We start from the raw sequence: 18,811 nt of genomic DNA on the forward strand, positions 1-18,811 counted from the left end.
GCTGTAAAGGAATATACAGAAGGGGAAATAAGTTTGCTCACTTCTAAAGAAATGAACATTCTCTCATTTTTATGGTAGTTTCATTTTAAGAGAGAGAGATAGACAATCAAGAAAAAACACAAAATATATAAAAGTTATAAATTTATTTGCATGTCATTAAGAGAAAAAGGTATTTGATCCCCAACGGAAAACTCGACTTAGTACTTGGTGCAGAAACCCTTGATGGCAACTGCTGGAAGTAGGAAGACGTTTTTTATAGGTGTTCACCAGGTTTGTATACGTATCATAGATTTTCTGTAAGATTGAGGCCGAGTGTCTGGTGACTATGCCACTCCATGACCTTAACTTGTCCTTCTTTAACCACTTCTTTGTTGGCAGTATGTTTTGGTTCATTTTCATGCTGGAAGACGCATCCATCTTTAGACCTCTGAAGGAAGGAGGTTCTCGGCCAAGATTTTACAGTATGTGGTCCTAACTTTGGCTCCTGAATGTGATGAAGTCGTCCTGTACTCTTAGCAGAAAAACAGCCGCAAAGGATAATGTTTCCACCTCTGTGCTTGACTGAGGGGATGGTGTTCTTTGGATCATACTCAGCATTTTTCTGTGGACAGTTGTGCTTTATCTATACTTGATGATTTATTGATTGTGATGTGAGACACAGCCAATAGGTGGGAGACTGAACTCTGTCTGGATTGTAAGGTTCAAATACTTATTTCACTCAGTGACATGTGAATAAATGTATTAACTTTTATGTAACACATTTTTTTCTGGATTTTTGAGTAAGTATTTTATCTTTCTTTATTAAATTGTAACTACCATAAAAATCTGATTACATTTTTTTCATTGTAATTGAGCAAATCAATGACGCAATCTTACAAATTCAGCAGGGAACCCTTCCGCCGGGGTTACTTGCGAAGTAGCATTCCAACAACGCCCATCGATGCCTTCTTGTTCCAGTAGCCCACTTTTCGTCAGGGTGTCCTGGTTCCTCAACACCTGATGCGGACCTTGTTGATCCGGGCGACATCCGAGCCGGCATGCCTTCATATTTATCTGTGTCGCTCATGTCTGCGGTAGGCTTGCTTCGATAGGCAGGAATCGAACTTGTGATCCTCTGTTCCAAAGGCGTGTAGTCTAACCACTACGCTATCCAGCTGCTGTATATGTATATGTTAGGGGTGCAACGATATTCGTATCGATATTGAACCGTTCGATACAGTGCTTTCGGTTCGGTACGCATATGTATTGAACAATACAACATTTGTAATTTATTTTATCAATTTTCCTTCTGACGATGCTGTCTGTGTTGAGCGCTCAGTGAATCTGTGTTCGACTACTCCGCCTAGGCTGCACTGTCGAGCGCAGATCCACTGAGCGCTCAACACAGACAGCATAGTCAGAAGGAAGAGCGCAGGGCAAGCTAGCGAGACAGAAGTTAAGCTCTGCTTGCAACAAGCAAATTGAACCTCATTCAGATCTGGCGTTTGGAATTATTTTGGTTTTCATGTGACGTATGACCCTGAAGGTAAGCGAGTCATGGACTAAAGTAAAACAGTATGTTGGATGTGCCACGCAATGCTTAATTACATTGGTGTGAACTAGTGTGTTAGCGCAGTTAGCTCGTTAACGTGTTGGCCGTCTAGCCCCATGCACGGAGCGATCGGCGGTAGCTCGTTAACGGAGATTTGCCGTGTTGTGGCGTTAAGGTCATTTCAACGAGATTAACCTGAAAGCACTAGTGGGAACACAACAAATATGACTGCACATTTACGCTGACATCATCCTAGTGCAATGACAAAAACAACAAGCATGCTACTAACTTTAGCCGAGTCATTTAGACAGCTGTTAGCACATGATTCTCCTTATGCTGCTGAGAATATAGCCCAGAAGAAGCGGATAGTATAGCTTTTATTTTGGAAAGAGACATTTCTCTGTAATAAACTCTCTTTTCCAAAGATGAGTGATTCCTCAATCAGATACAGGGCTCGCAATATCGCTAGCCCGACGTCCCGGAGCTAGCGATTTTTTCAGTCGGGCTACCAAAATCTATCTCTTCCCTGCCCGTCGGGCTATTGTACGAAAAATATATGTCAATGCTTTTGCATTCTTTCAGAAATGTAGCTGGGTAATTATGTCATTGGCATCGGTGAGCCACTGTCAATATGTGACATATTGAAATCGCGTTTGAATTTGCGCTTGTTTTTTTGCTTTCGTGCGAACTGTGTATAGAGAGCGACAGCACTGATCTGTGAGTGATGATAATTTGTGCACCAATTCCTCTGACATCGTCTTATTAATCGTTAGCTTACTATGCAAACATGACAAGTGAAATCTCCCGCAGCTTAAACATGTGAGAGGTTGATCGCGCAGAGAATCGCTGAGCTTATGTGAGTGTGTGTGTAAAAGCATTTCAGTTCTGCTGAGCCAAATAAGACAGGTCAGGGTGAAGAAGTGACAGCCAAAGAAAAGCTTACCACAAAACGGAGAAGTTATGACAAATCAGACTATAAGGCAAAAAGAAAGTGCAGCTTTATGGTTTCATGGACAAAAGAATTTCTGTGGCTGCAATATGACGAGCTAAATAACCAGGGCTGCACATAAGTGGTCCGCAGGTGCGCATTCGCTGTCAAAATAAAAAACACGCACAAGGGTTAGGGTTAAATTTAAAAACTGTACTTTTGAGTTAAAATATATATTTATAATTTTAATAAATGACAAATTAAAAAGCATGAACATTTTTTTGTATCGAAAAAATATCGAACCGTGACACCAAAGTATCGAACCGAACCGAACCGTGAATTTTGTGTATCGTTGCACCCCTAGTATATATATATATATATATATATTATATGACATAGTATATTATATAATATATTATATGTGTGTGTGTGTGTTATGTGTTGTGTTGTGTGTGTGTGTATATGTCGTATATATGTGTGTGTATATGTGTGTGTGTGTGTGTGTGTGTATATGTGTATGTGTGTGTGTGTGTGTGTATATGTATATGTATGTGTGTATATATATATATGTGTGTGTGTGTGTGTGTATATATATGTGTGTGTATATATATATGTCTATCTATCAAAAAATACGGAAAGTGTGAAAGGCAATGAGTGGTTCTTAGTTATGTTTCAATATTTTGGATATCCTTTAATATTGTGTGATTTGCAACTCTGAAACACCTTCTATGATTTGTTCATTGAATTTCCTGTTTGTTGTAGATTGCAAACAACCACTAAGAAGTCTGCTCACTAGGTACTGATTCAGTTTCACTTTACTCTTCAAACAGGAGAGTTGAAATGGGTTCCTGAGCCGTACAAAACAGGCACCTTATGTAAAGCTAACATGCACCACTCTGTCTGGGCACTATGTGCTTTTAGATGAGTGGAGTCAAACATGTCGCTACGCCCTCCTGCATGTGGGTGGGAACAGACGTTCTAGTGACTATGCTGCCACTGGATTTTAGAAACACATCCTATTTACCTGAGTGGACACATACAGATTTCATGCCTGCACAGGCTGGAACATACACCTCAGATCACTGCACACATATGTGTCGTGTAACCACGAAGGCAGACTCACCACACGGATGTGTATACATGCCTGAAATATACACACAGCTACACTGCCTGGTAGAAATACACAGAGCAGATCTGTTTGCTGTGACTACAGTGATGAAGGTAGCTGCTGTAGTGGCCGATGAAGGAGCTATTTATCGTGTGCTTTTTTTCACAGTGTATTTCCACAGGAAGGTAAAAACAAACTGTATGCCAGGTTGTGCCTCTGGCTCCAGAGACTTTACCTCAAATTCGACCGCTTAAGGGAAAGATGCTTCCATAAAAACGACCAAAAGAAAAAAAAAATTTCAAACAGAAAATGTTGATGACTCTTGAATCGTTAAGAATAGGACAAAAATTCCAGGAGACAGATGATTCCAAGTTTTATTCAGTACAGCACATTACGGTATACTGTATGTTCACATCAGAAGTTGGGATCTGAACAGTTACAGCAGAATTTACGTCTATGTGATCATTTTGCTTTATTTCTTAAGATATTTTAGTTGTTGGAAGAACCAGTAGTTCACAAACACTGAAACAGACTCACTCTTCAGGTTGAGCATTGCACATATTATGTACAGTACTGCAGTACAGAGGGAGCATCAATGGATTTCATTCATATAATTGAATGTTATTAAAAAAAAACTAAAAATGTGTAAGCGTTTGCTTTGTGAGTTCCATGATCTACTTTTGTATGCCTGTCCATGAGCGACTAAGAGGTTTCAGTGTTGAGTGTTCAGTGAGCTGGTCTGTAAAAGGTCACATATGCACTAAAATAACTGCAATGTCTCAGAGGTGAAGCAAATCTTGACCTTAACAGGTCATGGTCAACATTTCAGAATCGTTTCATCCACCCCAAAACGAACCCTACATGTCATTATTTTTCCTAATTTCTGCTGCTTCTAATTTATTCTTTTTAAGAATGTCTGTCGATAATACCCTGTTACTTGACACACAGCCAGAAACCTCCACAAAATAAACAAACCAAAGAAAAAAACCCCAGCCTGTTTCTTCCTCTGTACTGGTGGCTGTCAAACGCCCATGTGTTTGGTGATGCATATGTGTAACTTTCCAGTTAACTAACTAACAACCTGACAAAAAAGTAGATGATGAATAAATCAAAACAATTAAACTGCGTGCGCGTTGTAAGTTATGACAGATCCTGCTGTTCAGAGAATTCTGCTGAGAATATTTACAGTAAGAAATATATTTTTTAAAAAAACAACAGAAGTTACGGACTGCCTTTAAGAAATCTACCCAACTTTAAAGACAATGAGAGCATCTTTTCCACCAGCAGATGGCAGGTCACACTGTTTTTGAGGTGACTTTTTTTTTCTTTTTTTTTAAATTTAAGGCGCACTGGATTCAAATGATAAGCAAAGAAATGAGCAAAAACTTCCAAAGTGCATGAGTGCCTGCTGTTTCAGTCCAGGATTGTTGCACTTCAATCATGAACTTTCTCGTTACCAAATACAACAGCACATTCATTTCAGTATATCTGAAGCTGTGGTGATGTGTTAGCACTGAGGAGGTTGTGACAAAATCATTTAAGGCTTGAAAGATGATTTCAAATTATGGCAGCACTGGATGGATGACAAACTATAGTCAAACTGAATTTACACTAAAATGAAAGAATGTTTTTTTTTATTGTTTATTGTTTTTGTTTGTTTGTTTTGATTTTAAAATGTTTTTAAAAAATATTAGTGTGGAAAAAATGAGACAAGAGTTAGCTGGTGTGATAATCCTGACTTTTTTTTGGGGGGGGGTGGAACCTTTGTTGGCTTCTAAAGAAGGTGTTTTCCAGTTTGAGAACCACAGGTCTACAGGATTAAAGAATTGAGTTCTTTTGTACCAAGACTTTACTTATATTTAAGAAAAAAAAATTCTAATTTTCAAAGCCTCCTCAATTCAGATGAAATGACTTTACTGCATTCTGAACAGCTGTCACAGCCAGATGATTTTATCATCACTCTGCTGGTATATGTAGATTGAAAGAAAAAAAAAAGGTTTGTTTCAGTTCTCCGAATCACTCAGATTCTGTCTTTAGATCCAAAGACAAAAAAAGAAAGAAAAAGGAAAGAAACACAGATCTTGGAAAACACTTACCCTATACTAGCAATGAATCTGACTTCAGAGAGTCAACCACATGTACTGGGCTGTTTTGGACTTCGCATGTTACTCTTCAGCCTCTCTTGACTGACGGACAGTTTCATCTGACTGACCTTGTCTGCAGTGCTGGCAGCACATTGCAGAAAATATTTTGTGTTAAGATTTATTTTTAAAATACCGGATAATAGCTATAAATTAAATGTTATAAATACAAAGAAAAGTGCCTTAAGAAGTTGACGAGTGACTGTTAAAGACCCAAAACATCAGTTAGTTACACTATCAGTCTAAATGTGCTTCAGTTGGTGGATATCCATGGTAGGGGAGGGCATGTTATCTTTTTGGTCAGGCATTTGCATTGGTGTCCATGCTTCTTTACACGAGGGGTCCTTTGTGGCTCTCTGTTGTATGTCCTTTCAGTGCTGCTCAGGGCAGTTTCTGCTCCCACGGGGTGCTCACTCCTTTACTTCTTCTCCTGAGGGATCTTTTGTTTAGCCTGTTATGGCTGGCACCAGCTGAGCAGAAGAAAAGGTACACATGCTCATCATATAAATGTGAGCTGCCAGAAGACTTTAAGAATTATCGTGCAGTCAGTGGTGTGGTTAAGGAATGCATTTCAGAAAATCTTTATCGGTGTAATGGTAGAGTGTCAGTGTTACTGGAGGTACACTTTTTGTGCACAAAACATTACTCCTGCCTCACTCGAGATATACATTCTCTGTTTGCCTTGGTTTTGCATTCCTAGTTAAAACACTAGGAACACCCAGAGCTAGAGGTTTAATTCAGTTTGATTCCATATCTCATTCCATGCATCTGTAAACATGATAGCTCAAAAAGTTTTGAATGAATTTGTTGGTAGGGGTGTAGAGTGGGGTCATGCTAACAATATGTTAAAATTTGTCTTATGTCCAACAAGGTTTTCAAGGTCAGTTTAGTGTTTTTTTTTGGTTGAAATGGACAATCAGCCCTGTAACTTACAAACTATGATTCTTACAAGGGTGGTGTGTATTGTCTACATTTAGAAAGTACTGCATAAAGATTTAAAATACAGATTTCAGGCTATGCTTCATGCAAGAGATTAATTAATATCTCTGCACAGATGCATATTAGATTTTGAAGCCGGCTTTAAAAAACAGTCACTTCCCATAAATCCACATGTTCAAATGCAACCATTAATCCAAAAATAAACTTGCTAACACCCTGATACAAAAGCGATTTTGGTGACTGTAGCTAATTAACAACTCACACTTTTAAACTTTGTTTAGTGTAAGGGCTGTCACGGCACAAATTCCAATTGTAGTAACTGACCTTGGTATTTCCACAGTGATTGCACTGTTGGGGAATTATAGTTACACATATCTAACTAATAATATGTTTTTCTGTGTAGCTGTACAATTTAAGTATTGAAAGTTGTCGAAATTAAGTATTTTATTACTGGATACAGTAACTAACTAGCAGGCATGTGTGTTAGTCTGATGCACCCATAGTCTGGGATTGCAATTTTCTAACTAAACTTGCCATCGATTGCTTTTTATTTAGACTTCAAACATTTTTATGTGGTCTTTTAATTATTTTGTATAATTATATGTTTCAAGAAAAACAAGTGACTCTGGCCTATCCTTAAGAGCTGCATCACTTCCATTATCACTTTGCTGCCATAGCCAGAGCAGCTTCCTGAAACGGTGCCATAACTATTTAACACACAACTACAAACTCAGCCAGATCCAGAGAACTGTAAAGGTTCCTTGTTCAAGTGTCTTCAATCAGGGGTCTTACAAAAAACGAATTTTAATTTTATTATAATGCATTGTTTTATGATGTTTAGGCCTTTGTCTTTTTTATGTTAGTCTGCCAGGTTTGTTTTTCTTTTTGTGACTGTAAGGCCCAACTCTTTTAGGTTCAAGTTAGAAACGGATGATAAATCACCTTCTGTACATTCCACTTGCGGCTCTGTCCATTGTCCGTCATCCATACAGCGTATGACAGGCAGGTGGCGCTGTTTGTAGCCTGCGTCACACTGGTAGCGGACTATAGAGTTGACAGGGCTGCGTGGCGTGATGTTGCCCATCGGCTGGGCATGTTCCACCTCAGGGGGAGGGCCACACATGACTGACAGAGATAAATAAACAATGAAAACAAAAACAATATTTCAATGAGCTGACAATTTAAAATAAAGTCTGGTGTTATCATAGTGTAATCGAGGCTCCTGGTTCACTCTAAAACATGGCTAACATGACTGATTACGGATGACAATCGAGAACAGTTCTTGTATACACAATTGGTTCCCAGTAGTCTAATTCCTTGGAATCGCTTGCGTGCCTGCCTACAGATCCCGCTTATTGAGTCCACTTGCAGTCAGCTCATTTGATTTTGTGTGCCTGAGGTAGTGGTGCAGTCTCCAACGTGGATACTTTTATTTTTATTGCACAAAACGACAAGAGCGAGATGGTAAAGTGGAGACTGCTTTCAGGACAGAAACAACTGCATTATGCTGCTAACACAACTTCAGCTTTTCATATTCGCTTTGTTGTGTCAGTTTTGTGTTTGTATCTAAATGCTAAGAAAAAGATTGTATGTGTGTCCTCATTGGAGTAGAGATTTGTGCTGGTGTGTTGGACCATAGCCTCAGCTTTATATTGTTAAATGGTAATTGTGAGACAGTGTGTTTCGGGTCATTTTACAGAGAAACGTATGAGGAATTGCTTTCTCCTTGGACTCCTGCATTATTTTTAAGAAAAAGTTATATCAATAATGGAATCAGATTCACTAAATACTTATCAATTCCCATCCCTACTGCGCATCAAGAGTTTTGTGCTTGCAATGTTTTTCAGTTGTGATTTCTGTGCTATGATTGGCCGAAATAAAGCTACCTCACTGACATTACCTCTAAAAACAGAAAGCTAAATGTTTTAGTAATCGAGATGTTTAATCAAGTAAACTGACCGGGTCCAGTCTTGCAGGTGAAGGGAAGGTAGTAGTTGCAGGGCACGTCATTCCACTGTCCACCCTCATGCCAGATCATAACCACACAATCTTCCCCAGAGTCAAAGTAGTTATCTGGTTGGTTGGGCCTCCAGTTCTCAAAGGTCTAAAAGGATTACAGAACAATATTTTGCCAATACAAAACTTTAAAATTAAGTAAAAAGTAAGAATTCTCTAACTATACAAAATCTCCATAAAATTCATAAAAATATATATGATTGAGAAAGATCAGGTTTGTCAAGAAGGTGCTATGGCTTCCTGAGTACACAACTGAATCTCTAACCAAACTCACCAGGGGACTCCCGTCTGTCCAGTGGAACACATTCTGCATATCTTTGTCACTGAGTCCAATCCACTGGTATTCCTCACCGCTAGCTGTTGGGAAGTGACAACGTCAATTTAGCCTTTCAAACAAATATGACTTAACCTTCCCATCTTTTATGTCGATAGCCCTTTGATGTGACGTGATGCAGTGGTGATGCAAATAAATTAACTTGACTTGATTTCAGGATTTTCTGGTAGACAGCAGAATTAATCAATAATGACAATCGTTCAGGCGATTGCAAATAAGTAAATAAGTCATGAAAGAATAAAGTTACGTTGAAACCAAGCACACCATTGTTTTTCTTGTGACATTACCAATAAGTTTGATGTGTCACATGGCCCTCTTCCTATTGAAAAAACAAAAGTTGTATCCAAGATGGCCGCCTTCTAAATGGCCACCATGGTAACCACCCATCTTGAGGAGTTTGCCCCCTCACATATACTAATGTGCCACAAACAGGACTTTAATATCACCAACCATTCCCATGTTATTACGGTGTATCCATATAAATGGCCCACCCTGTATAATGTCGAAGGCTGGTCACTCATCTTTCCAACAGTTACTTACAGATGAGAAACTGCTGCTCCTCCTGGGAGCTGATGCTGACCAGGTGGGCATTGAGTTCCTGACAGTGTTTCTCAGCTTCAGCCCAAGTGTCTCTCTCTGTAAAGTGCCGGTAACAGCTGCCCATAAACGCCACCCAGTCATCGGGACAGTCCTGCACAGCTACACACATTTGGACAAAAATCATAAAAACAAATAAACAAATATACGTCTCACTAAAGACATCTGGCTTCTTCAACTTTTTCAGTTTTGCGTGCTGTTGTTTAGTGACTCAGATCCTAAGCTCCATGGGTTTGGATCACTGGTGTCTACATAAGTTTATAGCGAGGAACAATAGGCATTCATTTTAACATGAGTGATTATGCAGTCACTTTGCTTGATAAATAAGGTTCTTTCCCAAAATGTTGGCTATGTCAACAGACAAAAAGAACATACCTTTCTTCACTTCTGGCTCCTCCACAACAGCAGGAGTGACTAAAGACACAGATGGTACTGTGGTTGGGCTGATGTAGGGTGTGCTCCCCTCCTGGACTTTTTCCTCATGTCCCGATTGATCATAAGCTGAATAAATCTGCAGTTCCTCCAAATTCAGAGTGGTGCCACTTCCTGATGGCTGCAAGATTTGATCTAAAATGCTGTTCCCTGAACCACTTCCTTGCCCACTTATCTCCACCACACCCCTGCCCTGCTCAGGATGTTGTGCCAGTGTTGGTAGAGTCATTTCTACCATTTCATCATCTGTTAAGTAGATAACATCATCGTGATGCTGCAAAGAGTGTCCAGAGGCAGAGCCACTGCCAGAAAAACCAGATGGAAAACCACTGGAAAAGCCACTGTGAAACCCTGATCCAATGGGATATCCAGACAACTCTTTCTCCAGAGATGGTAGGACCGTCAAGTCAATGCGACCTGAAAACTCTTGGGAACCTGATGCAGACATACCTCCTGACCCAGATGCACTTGATTCCAAGATATCAAATCCTGCTCGGCCTAGTTCCTGCTCGGTGGCCTTTTGCTGGGTTTGTAAAACTTCCACCATCTTTCCATCTAACATGATTATTATGGAGTTTCCGCTGCTGCCACTGGTGTCCCCACTTCCACTGGGAAAACCTGATCCAGATGTAATAAAACCAGAGTATTCTTTGTCAAACCCCTCCCCAGATCCAGATACCGTGCCAGTTTCTCCAGATGCACTACCAAGACCTCCAGATGCACTTCCAAGATCTCCAGATGGACTACCAGGATCTCCAGAGGCACTTCCAAGATCTCCAGATGCACTACCCAGATATCCAGATGCACTTCCAAGATCTCCAGATGCACTTCCAAGATCTCCAGACGCACTACCCAGATATCCAGATGCACTACCAAGATCTCCAGATGCACTTCCAAGATCTCCAGATGCACTACCAGGTTCTCCAGATGTGAAGATGTCAACACTTCCCCTTTCTGCCTCCTGTTGTTCTCCAGAGGTAGACTGGTCTCCAGAGAAGACATCACTGTCTCCGCTAAACTTGACTTCCACATCTGACCCAGATCCATCACCGCTGGAGGTGGAGGTGCCAGACTCTCCAGAGAAATCTCCATTGGCTGAATGTTCAGCTGAACCAGAGCCCGAAAAATCAACTGGTACCGGAATGGTTTTGACTGTGGGGAATCGTAAGAATCCAGACAAGAATCCAAGAATTAGTTTATTATAGCTTAGTGAGAAAAGTTACCTGTTGTGTTTAGTTTGACAAAACCTATTGTATTACTTTCTAATAAGAAATGTTTTATATAAGGCTTATACTCTAATGGCTTTAGAAGTGATTACTAGACAATTTAGTAACACATACGTGACATTCAAGAAAAAAAAAACCTAATATATTAATTGTTTGTATTTAAATAACTCAAATAAGTATCTCAAACTCTTCACGACTTTAAAAGTGAGTCCTGGTATTAAATTATTACATCAAAATTTTGACACAAGACATTAATAGGTAGAATTAAACATTAAGTCAGTTGATTTAATTGATTGACAAAGTTGTTTATTGCTGTCTTACCTGTAGGAATAACTTTTTGAGGTGTGATGATGGTCTCATTGACAAAGTCAATATCAGTAATGTTTGTACTGGTTTCAGTTTCATTGTAGTCTACAGTAGTTGCAACTAAAAGCAAACAAAATAAGGTTTAAAATCAGAAATTTTACCTGCATTCACAGTAGAAAGCAAGGCCATATTACATTTATTTTTGTGAGTTTTTGTTTTGTTTACCAAACATTACAACTGTAATAATAAGCCAAGAAAAGAGCAGGGATCTTAAAGTGCTATTTGCATGCATGTGTCTTACCAGTGCTATCAGTGATAGCTATTGTCTTGTTGATAACATCCTCAGTCACTGTGGTCAAATTTACACTGGTTTCATTCTTAACATAAACAACGGGAACTTCAGCTGAAAGAAACAAATTGCAGTGAGCAGATGAAGTTTTCTGGGATGGTTAAAACATGCAGATAAAACGTTGTATCGGTATCATTACAATAAAAATGTAAAACATCAAATATCAACATTGCAGACTATACAACAAGATCACATCTATATTGTTTCACGTGTTTACCTCTTTATCAATTATGTTTTACTTTTCCAATCTTTAAGGTATCCATCAACAACTGATCCTACCTTAATTGATTCAAACCATGTATCTCTTACTTTTAAATAACTTCCCAGTGTATAATAGCACACGCCAAGATTCACAGTGGCAATGTTCAGGGTTTATTGCCAACTCAACATCTGATTAACAATGCATCTTTCTATTCAAATGAGCCTCAGTGAAATCTGTCTTTCCATGCAATAAAAAAAGATTCTTCACCCTCAATAAACATGAAGCAATCATTCTGAGAAAAAATGCAACTGAAATATATAAAATCAATGGTTTATTTATGAAAATAATGAAATTAATGCTTTTTTTTTGCACATAAATGAATCCACACTTAACCCATTCCTACCTCTAAAACAGTAGGCATCATATTGCAAGTCCTCACTGGGGAAGCCTGTCTGGTTGGGGTAGGTGTAGATGGTGTGGACTCCCACCTGGTTGCCTCCACAGTGAGACCTGGGGGTTGTGATAGGGAAGCGGACACTGCGGTCCATCAACCAGCCGGGACTGCACTGGTCAAGTCCTTGATTCCAGGCAGCATAGAGCTCCCCGGGAGTGGCCAGGGTGGCGTTATGTTTCTCACAGTGATGCACAGCCTCCTCATAGGTGAATCTGCCATAGTCAGTGGTGAAGAAGACCACACCTAACAGAAAGTACAAACAGGCAGAAGTGGTTAAACAGTCTGTTTGAAAGATGTTACAGTTTTGTTTAGAGTGTTGTAGAGGACACAGAAGTGGAAGTTTGATGTCCTCAGAGTGATCAAAGCTCCTCACCTGTCAAACGTTCAACATAGCAGTATACATCATAGAGTTCAGTGGCTGGTCTCAGGCCATAGGATCTGACTCCTTTGAGGTCTAGAAGGTTACCAGCACAGTTTTCTCTGGGTGACACAATTGGATACCTGAGCAAGAAAGAGAGTGTAAGTGCAGTTTAATAAGGACATGGTTTGCTGTACAATAAAAATTATGATATGAAAAATATTTTTTTATTTCTTTTGATGTCACTATGAGGGCTGCAATCCAGAGTTCAAAGTAAAACATTTCAAACTAAAACTCACTGTACTGTATGACAAAGATAATGTATATTTTGATATATATCTATGCTACATGTCTCACCGGACAGTTTGGTCGCTTAACCAGCCGGCGTCACATTGATGTAGACCTTTCTCAAAGGCTGCCTGCAGCTGCTGAGGACTGGCAATGACTGCCCCAATGTTCTGGCAAGCCTGCTGAGCCTTCAAAAACGTTAGAGTATACCGACCGGTAATGGGTCGATAGTGGAACACCACACCTGGGACAAGATTACAGGATTACAGTGGCAACCTCACTTTTTTGTACTTGTATTGTAGTCCTCTGAAATTTCCTATTAAAATGTAGGGAAAAATGTTCCAGAGGATTCTGTTATTGATTATAACGTGTAAGTGCGTACCAGTCGGAGCCATAGGGGCATCTACATCTGTCATACTTGGAGGTATAGGTAGTGGGGGCAGAGTTACTATTTCCCCAGTTTTGGACTCTTCTTTTTCAGATGAAGGGATGATGCCCGGCACCTGAGCAGGAGGCGCCACGGTAACAATGTATGGGAATGGAGTGGTCTGCCCAGGCACGGCATCTTTGTCTTCATCGGCTAAGGAAATAAAATTGCATTACTGACAAATTATTATGGCCTTAGTAGTCAGCACATCTAGACATTTACACATCCAGTTAGAAAAACACCTCACATATTTATTAAATTTATAAGAGCAATATAGTCAAGTAAAAGAATAAGGGCAGGGAAATACTGATGTTCTCATAATTTGCATTTAAATAAGCAAACAGTGCTCTGTATTTGGAACTGTGTCTAAAACATAAAGGAGCTATTATAGAAGTATTTAAACATAAAATTTTGACAAAATTAGAATGAGCAGTGCCATTTTAAGTGCTAGTGATCACAACCTAAAGCAAGAGATGTGAAACCTGTTTCAAACCTAGGTATTAGGGTCTCTTTGCTGTTAGTGAATAGATTTAAACACCATAACTCTAAGGAAGCCAATATAAAAGTAGCTTGATTGGCCACCTCTGCAAGTTCAACCCAAGAGCATACCATTTGATGGAAAGGTCGGTCTCCAAGTACCCAAAATATAATAATGGGATGTGCCTTTGACTTTCACATCTACTGACAGCGATAATACAAATGTGACCTGTTTTAGAGGCAAAGTTATTGAATTCCAAAAATAACTCAACAGCTAAAGAAAAAAAACAAAAAAAAAACAAAATCATCCATGACCAGGCCTCTTGGAATTATGGACTCTACAGATTTGAATCAGACGTAGGGTTGTTTGGCCACAGTACAGGTTGATATGCTTGGAGCAGACCACAGACACCATTCAATGAAAAGAACATGATACCAGCCTAGGGTACTAGAGTTCCTAGAGTACTTGCCTTGGAAGCAAATGGCATCATGGCGATCGTCTGGATAGGGGTACCCAGTCTGGTTGGGGAACAGGTAGACGGTTCTCACTCCCAGGAGGCCCCCTCCGCACTGAGGCCTGGCGATGTTGATAGGGTATCGTACACTCCTGTCTGCCAGCCAGCCAGCATTACACACGTCCATACCATTCTTCCAGGCGAGGTAAAGCTCTCCTGTGGTGGCAAGTCTGGCACCAAGTTTAGCACACTGATCTTTTGCCTCGTAAAAGCTAAACTTCTCTACAGACATAGAGTAGAAGACTCTGCCTGGAAGCAAGGAGGGTAAGAAGAAGAGAGGAAAGCACAGTGATGTGAACGGATGCGGTTATTTATGCTATGAGGTTTTCTGTGAATCATGGGGAGCTTTGAAAACTTGCCCTTGTTTGCTTAGCCTACCTGGCATCTTTTCAGCAAAACAATACACGTCATAGGTCTCGTTGACGTCTCTCACCCCATAGGTCCTGACACCAGGAAGTTCTCTCTTGTCTCCGTAGCAGGGTTCTCGTGGATGATGGATGGGGTACCTTGAGAAAAGAAAAGAAATAACTGAGAAACGTATTGCAGGTAAATATTCTAAGTGGTTTTGTCCCCAGCAAAGTAGACACTTTTTAAATTTAACTATCCATCCACATATTTCCTGCTTTCAGTTTTAAACTAAAAGACATTTGTGGTAGGTAAACTGGTGATTCTAAATTGACCGTAGTCATTCATGCCAAAACCTGTGTTGTTGAACTATAGAGCTGCCTGAGGCTAATTCCACCTCAAAGCCGCAAATCTTACAACATGTTCTGCTTTATCATCTCTGATTTGGATAAAAATGTTAAAGTCCAATATTTGAACATTTATGATGACTGCTATGGAATTTTACCTCCACATACAAAATACTTTTCTCGATTTCATTGCCTTATTTGCACATTGAAATCTTAGGCAATGGTTCAACATGACTTCTTCTGAAGCTGTTAAGGATAAAAGCATTAAACCTCTTACTGGACTTTTCTAACATCAAAGTGAATCAGGATTTATAATTTTGGACAGGTACAGGTACAGAGACAGAATCTCATCATTGACCTGCTCTACTTGTACTCTTGTACTCTCTCTGCATTGAGTGCTTGGCTATTCTTCAATCTTCTGCAACTGTGATAAGTATTTTCAACATTTGATGGTTAAAAAGGGTAAACACTACCTGACCGTCTGATCAGAAAGCCATCCAGCATCACACTGGTGGAATCCATCATCATATGCAGCCTGCAGTTGGGCTAGGGTAGCAATGGTGGCACTGTTCTGGATACAGGCTGCCTTGGCCTTCTCAAATGTCAAGGTGTAACGCGTGGAGATGGCACGGTAGTGGAACACAATACCTATGAGACACACAAAGTTAGCAGAGGGCAGTTCTCAGATAAAAACAAAGTGTATTGTTGGCAACTTTCACTTTGAGTGAAACAGGCACAAACAATGATTGGTTACTGCTTTACACCCTTTTAAAGTGAACAAAGCTGTTAGTGGTTTCGTATCGTACCCTGAACTTGCATTTCCACAGTATCGTAGTTGTGCTCGATGCCATGTGTCACCTCACAGCGGTAGATGCCAGAATCTTTGGACCTAAGCTCTGTCATTTCCAGGGTGGCATCAGTGGGAAACAGCGGGTAGTTAGCCAACATCGCTCTGTCCAAATAATCTTGCTTGACCTCAACTTTGCCCTGCGATGCCACTAAGATGGTGTCGACTTTGTCCTTGGTGATGTAGGTCCATTTAATGCGGTGGGAGAGTGTGGCGACGGTCAGGGCTCCAGTGTCATTGAGGCTCTTATCCAAGAAGTAACATGGCACCTCCACCTTTCCCCCCAGGAGAGGACGAAGAGGCATCTCCACAGGGATGCTGACATGTAATGTGCTTTCAACATCTGGGATAAAGATAGGCACAATTGTTCGAGGTGCAATTTAATATACTGTGCAGAGATGCAGTCAGGTCAAAAAATCTGGGACCACAATAAACATCTGCTAAATTTCATGCAAAGTGTGAAATAGTAAGACAGATGAAGCAACAAGAGACATTTCAAAACATAAGACAACACAGACCACGAATCAATATTAACCAATTTGTGGCACTGACAAGGTTGAAACCTCACGAAAGCGTAATAATGATACTGCTTATTAAGGACCAGTGGGGAAAGGGGGTGAAGTGTCATCACAAATAGGTAAAGGTATCAGGAATCTAAAACAAAACTGAAGCTCTCTGTACCTTCCTCCTTGCTCATTATGTTAACCTGTGGTGTCATTGGAATGTTATGGTTGTGCTGCAAAGGTGATATGTGTTGGTAGGGAGGGCGGGGGGTGTGGAGGGGGAGAAAAGGGACTTGTAGGGTTTAGGTTTGGGGTAATGTTCTCGGGAAATATTGTATGTTTGTGGTGTGTTGTATAAGACAGTTTCCCTTTGTTCTGAAAGCAAATCAATATTTCATTTTAAAAACTGAAGGTCTCTAAGGCGAACAGTACACGACACTCTCTGAAATCAAAAATGACCATCAGAAGATTAATATATCAAGGTTTTTAAAGATCGCAAAGTTGGTAGATAAGTACAACATGACTATAAATTAGCAAACGTCTTGCCCAAAGAAGGCTGACTAGTAGACTATCTGGTACAAAATAAATTATTTTCTTAGGGTGGGCAAAGACATACCAGTATTTAACAAAAAATATTATTTACTTTTTATTTTGAATTCAAATTTCAAATGTCTGGTCAAATACAACTGAACCCTAAACAGTGCAAATTGTCATGGACTTTCCTCCCATTCAACATTAACAGTCATAACTCTTAATATAACTGCTGGTAAAATGCTTCCCCCTGGTGGTGAAAGTTCTTCAGAGGGTATTTACAAAAAGTATCTTTAAGGGGTCAAAATTGGAAAAAAAATAAATAAATAAAAGTTTGTAAGAGGCATTAAGAGGAGCAATTAAATTTTGGCCACTTACTATCATGGTCTTCAGAAGATATTGTTGCCCAGATGAGTGGTAAGGACACACACAGCAGAAACAAGGGGGTCATCGTTACCTGAAGAACAGCCAACATTGTAATTGCATTTGTGTACATGCTCATAGCCTTTTTACAATTTTTGCATTATTTATTGTTCACAAGTCGGGTAAAACGGGATATAAAATGACACACACTTTTAAAATCTTATGACCAGAAATACATATGAAGTGGTGACACAAGTGTTAGAGTGAATTGAGGATTTAATTATGCCTCTCTATGCCGCTGCGTTTTCCCCCCAGACTGTACACATATACTCCGTGTTATTCATTATATCCAGCACTTTTATTTATTGCATCAGCTAAAATGGAAATAGGCCATCATGAGTCTGCAGTATCACTTAGAAATGCTCACTGAGGAATGAAAGACCCTCTGTGTCTGGTCACATAAATGTGTTTAGAGCTAAAATAACTTCAGACAGCGAGTAGAAAGTATGAATCATTCATCTCAAAGGGTTCTTCATTTGTGAAAAAATGAATGTTGAATGAAGACTTTTCTTTCAGCAAAACTGTTATATTGTCTGCACTGTGCACGTGTCTGCCTGTAAATGTGTTTAGCGTGTGCCATCTGTAACTTTGAATCATGCCCAACAGTCCCTCACATGGTCATTTAAGGCTGGCTCCCAATTGATCTCTGTGTTAAAATGAACAACTTTACAGCAGGAATACAGTTTGTAGCCATGTGTAGTTAAACTGTTTTGATCTCTATCACTAAATCCTACTTTATGACCACAAGAGTGAATTTTATATAATTCAAATTGTATTAACTTTTACTTATCTATGGTCCACACACAAGGCACTTCAGGGACTGGCTGTTAGGCTAAAACACACTAAACTGGACCTCTCAGCTTTGTTTGAACTGTTGCCTGTTGAAGTAAAGTTATTGTGTATACAGTACTTTTCTGTTGGTAAGCGCTGTTGCAATTGTTAGCCTCTGTTAGCTGTTGTTAAGCAGCATTATCGAAACTTTCTTTGAAGGGGATCAAACATTGTTGGACTGATACTTACTGAATAGGGTATCATGCACCAGTTATTTTGATAAATGACATCATATTATTATTTCACTCATAAGTGAGGGCTAATTAGCAGCAAAACACACAAGTCTACACAGTCTACAGATGTTTCCTGCCTTCCAAGCTAGCAGATAATTCAGTACCCATTTTTATTATTTAAAT

At 39.7% G+C, this 18,811-nt stretch overlaps 1 protein-coding gene across 2 annotated transcripts in view; it reads right to left on the reverse strand.

Annotated features, from left to right (window-relative positions):
• Positions 1–3,915: 3,915 nt before the first annotated feature.
• The window catches only part of acanb (aggrecan b), a 31,730-nt gene continuing 16,834 nt past the window's right edge, over positions 3,916–18,811 (reverse strand). For both annotated transcript variants that reach the window (XM_005931652.2, XM_042224639.1), the window contains exons 2-18: positions 17,580–17,658; positions 16,127–16,510; positions 15,794–15,968; positions 15,007–15,134; positions 14,584–14,877; positions 13,592–13,789; positions 13,279–13,453; positions 12,937–13,064; positions 12,513–12,806; positions 11,860–11,961; positions 11,574–11,678; positions 9,970–11,178; positions 9,538–9,696; positions 8,938–9,020; positions 8,607–8,751; positions 7,590–7,772; positions 3,916–6,178 (exon numbers count right to left, since the gene is read on the reverse strand). In XM_005931652.2, coding sequence (XP_005931714.1) covers positions 6,090–6,178; positions 7,590–7,772; positions 8,607–8,751; positions 8,938–9,020; positions 9,538–9,696; positions 9,970–11,178; positions 11,574–11,678; positions 11,860–11,961; positions 12,513–12,806; positions 12,937–13,064; positions 13,279–13,453; positions 13,592–13,789; positions 14,584–14,877; positions 15,007–15,134; positions 15,794–15,968; positions 16,127–16,510; positions 17,580–17,652 — 3,924 coding nt within the window. In that variant the 5' untranslated portion in view covers positions 17,653–17,658 and the 3' untranslated portion in view covers positions 3,916–6,089. The remainder of the gene's footprint in view (positions 6,179–7,589; positions 7,773–8,606; positions 8,752–8,937; positions 9,021–9,537; positions 9,697–9,969; positions 11,179–11,573; positions 11,679–11,859; positions 11,962–12,512; positions 12,807–12,936; positions 13,065–13,278; positions 13,454–13,591; positions 13,790–14,583; positions 14,878–15,006; positions 15,135–15,793; positions 15,969–16,126; positions 16,511–17,579; positions 17,659–18,811) is intronic.

This window comes from Haplochromis burtoni, unplaced genomic scaffold, assembly GCF_018398535.1.
Source record: "Haplochromis burtoni strain Fernald_Lab_line unplaced genomic scaffold, NCSU_Asbu1 Contig_145, whole genome shotgun sequence".
NCBI classification, from domain to species: Eukaryota; Metazoa; Chordata; class Actinopteri; order Cichliformes; family Cichlidae; genus Haplochromis; species Haplochromis burtoni.